Source organism: Schistocerca piceifrons, chromosome 9, assembly GCF_021461385.2.
Source record: "Schistocerca piceifrons isolate TAMUIC-IGC-003096 chromosome 9, iqSchPice1.1, whole genome shotgun sequence".
Lineage (NCBI taxonomy): Eukaryota > Metazoa > Arthropoda > Insecta > Orthoptera > Acrididae > Schistocerca > Schistocerca piceifrons.
In genome coordinates this window covers 45,648,005-45,654,516 of record NC_060146.1, presented here as the reverse complement: position 1 = coordinate 45,654,516, position 6,512 = coordinate 45,648,005, and the positions used below count along the sequence as shown (strand labels likewise).

The window sequence follows — 6,512 nt, the reverse complement described above, 5'->3', positions numbered from 1 at the left end:
TGTTGCCACCGCACTCCACTAATTCTCACTATATCTATCTTCAATCGATCCATTCCCTTCTTAATGTCTCTAACCTACCTAACATGTCATAGCGTGTCCTGCAGAATACAAGTTTTGTTTTTCCTGATGGCATGACATAATTCTCGTTAATCACATTTGTAGGAAAATGGTTTCTTTAAAGATATGTGTCTGTCAAGCTAGTATCATGTTCACATTTTATCTTACGATGGTGGAAAACACAGTTGCAGCAGTCACAACAGTGATTTATTTGGCATAATAAGTTTAGCTGCAGTTATTGTTGATCAGTTGGTGGTAGACTTATGACAGATTTGTCAATAAATAGTTCTTCAATTATTATTTCACTGCTGCGTCTTTCCTGTTAGAGTACAGTTCTTGAAATACTGTGAGTGATCGACAAATTGGCTAGTTGATTATTTTCCGAAGTTCATTTTACACTGAAATCAGTACAATGGTTATATTGGCTGTTTTGTAATTTTATTTCAATTCCCTTTTAATTAATTCGCTTGTGCAATATTCTGAATCTTTCTAAGTTTAATCACATCTTTTTCTTTCTCTTCAAAAAGGAAAAGAACTGCAATAGAGAAATTTAATTTCAAAGTAGCTAATTAGCTGTAAATGATGTTAAGTATGTTTCAAAATGATTTACACTAAAGTACACTGTTGTCATCGGTTTATTTGAACTCATTTAGACACATAAAGGAACATTTGATTCTTAATTCTTAACAACAAGTAAACAGTCGTAAAATATGACAGCAAAAATACATAAACAAACGAAACGGCAAACAAACGTCTTTATGGCAACTTTTAACTTGCTTTTCTTTTTAACAAATAAATCTTACTGTAAGTGTAACATAAAACTGTAACACTGTATTCAGTCTTTAATCTATGAAACGATTTGTACTCAGTAGGAAAAGGGACACTGCACAAGTCATCAGAGTCACCATGGGCTCAGCTGATAGACGTATTGTGTGTCAACAACAAATCGAAGAAGCTCGCCACTTGCGCTTGTTAAGAATAGCCGAGTTCACTGTTAGCACTTTGCTCTTACTGTCTGGTCACGCATTCAGGCATCTACCGATTTACGATTTTCCTTAGATTCTTGAACTGGCTTATGATGCAACCAGCATATTATTTGCACTGATTGTGAAAACTGATTGGAAGTTATGTTGCAGTGCCATTCCTCATATCGTGTATATAGATGCTGAAATGAGAGCCCATCGTGGGAGTGATATAAGTACACAGTACTGATCTTTGTCTTCCGAATGCTATTGTCTTCGTAATTGCATACACCATGCACACATGAAGTTTCTATGAAGATCCTTAATGGCTTCATCTAGTTGCTTACACTGTTAAAGCGGCGGAAGTGTTCACTTTTAGACTTGCTCTATTACAGTGAAGCTGCACACCAGACGAATAGTTTGTATAACATTAGTGTGTTCTACGCTCCTGATATTAATTGTCACAAAGGCAATGTCGCAGGATCCACAAAGGATGCTGGCAAAAATGTCATGTAGACAGAAGTTGCTGGTAATAGACTGGTAAAATGTGGTTACGATGAACAAGTAGATGAGTAACTATACGAGACACTTGTTGCCTTCGGTGAGGAGATCTGGGGTGGTGAAATGAGTTTTAATTGGAACGGTCTCTGCAAGCGACGATACTCTGTTGCCACTATGTTGATCACAGGCTAGCAGAAGACGATTCGACAGATAATCTGTTGTTTGGATTCTGCATCTTGTAGATGTATAACAGCAGTTTATAACTCATGTAATGGCATGTTGAGAATTTATGGCTACTGGTTTATATCTGTGTTTGATTTCCCCAATGATCCATATGGTATAGTCTAAATTGTGTGAGAGACATCAAATAATTCCATAGGTTAGAGATGGTTGTCCAACTTTGGACTCTGAACTTTTTCAGTAAATGCATCTAACGTAGATGAGTGCACCTAATGGCCCCACACAATCATATGGCACAGCTATACAGACAAGCAAATGCATACAGTCAGACAGTCTGTTCAACGGCTAGCACATTTTTTCGGCTATTTCTCTGCCACACTGTAGCCACACGTGAATGAAACTTTTCGTCCAATGAGAGCTTATTCTACATTGGCATACTCCACTGGTGATGTACACCATCTCCAGAAAATGGTGGTAGGAACTGCTGTGGTTGTGGCTGGTAGTATGGTGTGAAAACGGGTTGATGTTGTGGCTGCTGATGGACTGGAAAACTCTGCCGTTGATAAGGAATTAGAACAGCCAGTCCAATTGTTTGCTGTCCTCCCTGAGAAACGACATTCGGTATTGGCTGCGACGCCCCAACGGTGCCAAGCTGACCTTCAACAGTTGCTTCTTGTGTTGGAACTGTGTCGATCACGGGTTGGCGGAAGCGAACTGGAGCGAAAACTTGTTGCTTTGCTGCTTCTCTCGTCTGTATTGGTTGCTCAGATGTAGATGACACTGGATTCTGTGTGGTCGTGGAGACGACAATGGGCTGTTCAGAAGTGGAGGTCACAAGTGTCGAGGTCAGAGTTGACGTTGTCGAGGTTGTGGGTGCGATTGCGTCCTGCGTCACAGTCGCAGTTACTGATGAGATGTCGTCTGGCGAGTTAGCACTAGTAGCTGCTGAAGCATCTACGCTTGAGGTTGTGGAAACCGCTTCTCTTGTTGGTGCAGGTGAAACAGCCAGTGATGGAGTAGCTGTCTCTGATGTTATGATAATCTCTGGGGCAGATGTCGACTGTGGAACGAGAGATAACGGCGCCGATGTTGTTGTTGTCGTCACCACTCCAGTTGACGTTGGTTCAGGAACAAGCTCCGCTGGCGTTTGAGACTGAGGTCCAATAATCGTCGGAATTAGAGCAGAAGGTGGGGTGGCCGGCAGTGCTACACTAGCCTTGGTGGTGGTGCTCTGTGCACCTTGCTGGTTTGTAGACAATGGGAACAACGCAAATGCACTTTGATAGTGTTGTGAGACGCCTTGATTGTTCTGCTGCAAGTTCTGTTCGATAAATTTCTGCTCTAGTTGCTGTTTGTATGTGGCGAAAGTATCTTGGAGCACATCTAGCTGTTTCTGATAGAGTTTGTCCTGGTCTTGTGCTTTCTGTAAGAGATCGATTCCTGTAGTGTGATCTTGAGTAAAGTTCAACTGTGCTGCAGTTTGTTGTTGATGCTTGGACAGGAATATTCGGTGCTGCAGATCAGCGATTAGGTTCTCACTTACCAATGCCGCATCCTGAATATCTGCAGTAGTACTTCTCAGTCCTGCATCAGCTGCTGGAGTTGTCTCACTTACAGCGTCAACCACAGCCTCTGATGTCACCTCAGGGGTAGCATCCTTTTGCTGGTTGTAGCCTCCAAAAGAAGACAGGAGCAGCTGGTGATATTGCTCAGGTGATTGTTGTACTTGGTTTTCGTGTTGTGTAGGTGTAAGGTCTTGAGGATGAGGCATGTGGGGATCAGAAGGATGAGGAAATTCTATGGATGAAGAATTTGCCAGTGTCAAGGCATCGTAGGAAACGTTCAGCGTAGCTAATGGTCTAGTACTGTCTATATTGCCATTTGAGAGCAGTGGTGGTGCAGGAATTGGAATTGCGGGATTCAGTGTTTGGTGGTACGCTGGGACAGCGACTGATTGATACTGAGGTGTTCCAGCAGTCACTAGCTGCAGTTGTAATACAGGCGATTCACTTGCTGGAAGTTCTTCGTTTGATGCGTTGTGAATTCCAGGCTCATCACTGAACACAGGGGAATGAGGTGTTTCTTCATCACCTCCTGGTTGTACAGGTGGCTGGTTGACTGACTGATCATCTGCTGCTGTATCTATGCTCGACTGATTTGATGTTTGCATAGCAGTTAGTTGCTGCTGGATGAGGCCCACGAGCGCATACTGTAGGGGGATGTTGGAGTCCTGTTGTTGAGAATTGTCAGCACCTGCTGGGGTGGCAGCAGTTAGCTGCTGGTTCTGAGGGATGATTGCTGGTTGCTGCTGAACGGAAACAAGAACTCCTCCAGTTGGATAATGCAGTGGCTGCTGGGCTGTGGCAGTGACTCCCGGAGTCTGGTCCAGAGGGTAGCCCTGAGCAGTGGGCAGAACTTGTGGTTCGACACTACCTACTGGCAGTGGCTGTAGAAACTCTCTCGGTCCAGTTGGTGCAAAGTCCCCGCCAAAACCAGATACACCTAGGCTCTGCTCGAGGCTGTTCTCCAGCTGCTCTCCAACCTGGAAGGCTCCACTTGGGGCCGAGACAGGCACTGGGTGTGGGACTGGGAAAGGCCTGGGAACACCATAAGGTATCAGATGCTTGACTGGGTAAGGTTCTGGCTTCCTGACAGGCACAGGATATGGGTGATTCACAGCAACTGGTACAGCGTGGGGAACTGGAATAGGGATTTCTTGTGGAAATGGTATGGGTACGGGATGGGGCACTCCATACTGGACAGGGTGCTGTACTGGAACTTGGAAAGGGGCATCTACAGGTACAGGAACTGGATGAGGCACAGCATACGGCACAAGCTTCTCCACTGGGTATGGTCGTGGCACTGGGAATCTGACAGCATACCTGGAAATGGAGACAGAAAAAGTTACTTGGATGCATCTGGTGACCTCTTATTACCAAATAAACAAGATGTAATTTAGAATACGCTGAAGATATTTTGATAAACTGAAGTATATTTAGTGTTTTTCTCACAGGATATTGTCACAGAACATGGAGGTGTGAGACTTGAACTCTGTGAAACATGCTAGGAGATGGCAGATCTGTCGACAGTAGAAAATGCTGATGGAGGGACGTTTCTGGGCACAGAATATGCAGTTTCTTGTGGTCACATGTTAACTCACTGACATCGTTAATTAATGGGTTTGGGATTATCGAGACTGGGCCGTCAATCAATGGAAAAGTGTCGTCTGGTTGGATGAGTTATGTTTCCTGTTACACCAGGTCGATGATCGCATCCAGATTGTCATATAGGCGAACGGTTGCTAAAAAAATGCGCCACACAATGGACATGGGCACCTGGAGGAGCAGTGTTATGCTGACGGAGACAGTCACCTGGAATTAGATCTGTGGTAGTTCTCAAAGGCACCGTGATACATATGGACTGCATGGACGTTGTTGTGGACCACCAGCATCCTTTCATGTTTGATATCTCTCCAGTGTCGAAGGCATCTTCGAGGACGAGTGTAACAAAACCAGGATAGTACTGCAGTCGATTGAGAAGCATGGTAGCGATCTTGATGTCTTGGCCACCAAATGTGCTTGGCCTGAACCCAATGGAGCTCCTCTGAACCACTACTTCACGCCAGACCCGAGTAAAAAAAAAAGAAAAAAAAAGAGCTCGAACTCCGTCCGGACAGGCCTCGGAAAGGGCAACAGTACCGATCGATCGCTATGTCATCCACAACGGAAAGCTGCACTGGACACGGATGTACAGGGAACATCGTCAGCGCACTGCGCTCCTGGCTGGCTTCATAAGGGCTTGGTGCACCCTGCTTGCCAACAGCGCTCGGGAGACGAGAACGGTCACCCATCAAAATACTAGCCAAGCCCAACAGCACTTAGCTTCGGTGATCTGAAGGGAACCGGTTTACCACTATGGAAAGACTGAATAGCAATCAACAAACAAATGGTCCTTAGTTTATGGTAATTGCGTGAGCTGTGCTAGACATCTCGTGGCACAGACTTCTGGAACACTTTGAACGTCTTGTCGAGTCCGGGCCGCGGAGACTCGTTGCTGTTCTGCATTCCAAAAGTGAAATGGCTGGTTCAAATGGCTCTGAGCACTATGGGACCTAACATCTTAGGTCATCAGTCCCCTAGAACGTAGAACTACTTAAACCTAACTAACCTAGAGACATCACACACATCCATGCCCGAGGCAGGATTCGAATCTGCGACCGTAGCAGTCCCGCGGTTCTGGACTGCAGCGCCTACAACCGCACAGCCACCGCGGCCGGCCCAAAAGTGAAGTAAGATGCTACTAACCATGTGGTCACAAAGGTTTGAAACTTCTTCTTATACGCTTTGCTTGTCCATGTAGGGTCTATTACGACTTTCCTGTGTCGTGTGTCTTAGATTCTGTTGTTTGGGTCTGTACACACGGACTTCCTCGTGTGTGGCGTGAATGGGGTCTTGCTTGATACTGTGTGGCCAATAAGACTCCTAAAATTTGATGTCGGAACCGCTGAAGGGAAAGCTCTCTTCAGTATACAAGCAGCAAAGCAGTTGATTTTGGCAGCTGGATAGAAATAGAGATGTTTTTTGCAGAGGACCATGCTGGTTCTGGAGTTCTCGATGTATGTGTTTCCTAACTGAATGCAGACATGTGTAGGACGGTCGGATGGGAAGGTGGTGGGCGTGAAAGAAACATTGGGAAGATTTTAAGTAATAAGTCTTTTATTGGCCACTTTTACCCTTCTAAAGGGTCACATAGTCAGGCCTAGGGAGGCGAGAGTGAGCCGGAGCGTAGTCAGGGGCGAACCGTAGTTCACAC

General features: G+C 45.2%; 1 protein-coding gene across 1 annotated transcript in view; it reads right to left on the bottom strand.

Annotated features, from left to right (window-relative positions):
* Nucleotides 1–2,124: 2,124 nt before the first annotated feature.
* The window catches only part of LOC124716685 (mucin-5AC-like), a 53,362-nt gene continuing 48,974 nt past the window's right edge, over nt 2,125–6,512 (bottom strand). The window contains exon 5 of the mRNA XM_047243224.1: nt 2,125–4,582. Within this exon, the coding sequence (XP_047099180.1) occupies nt 2,125–4,582 (2,458 nt within the window). The remainder of the gene's footprint in view (nt 4,583–6,512) is intronic.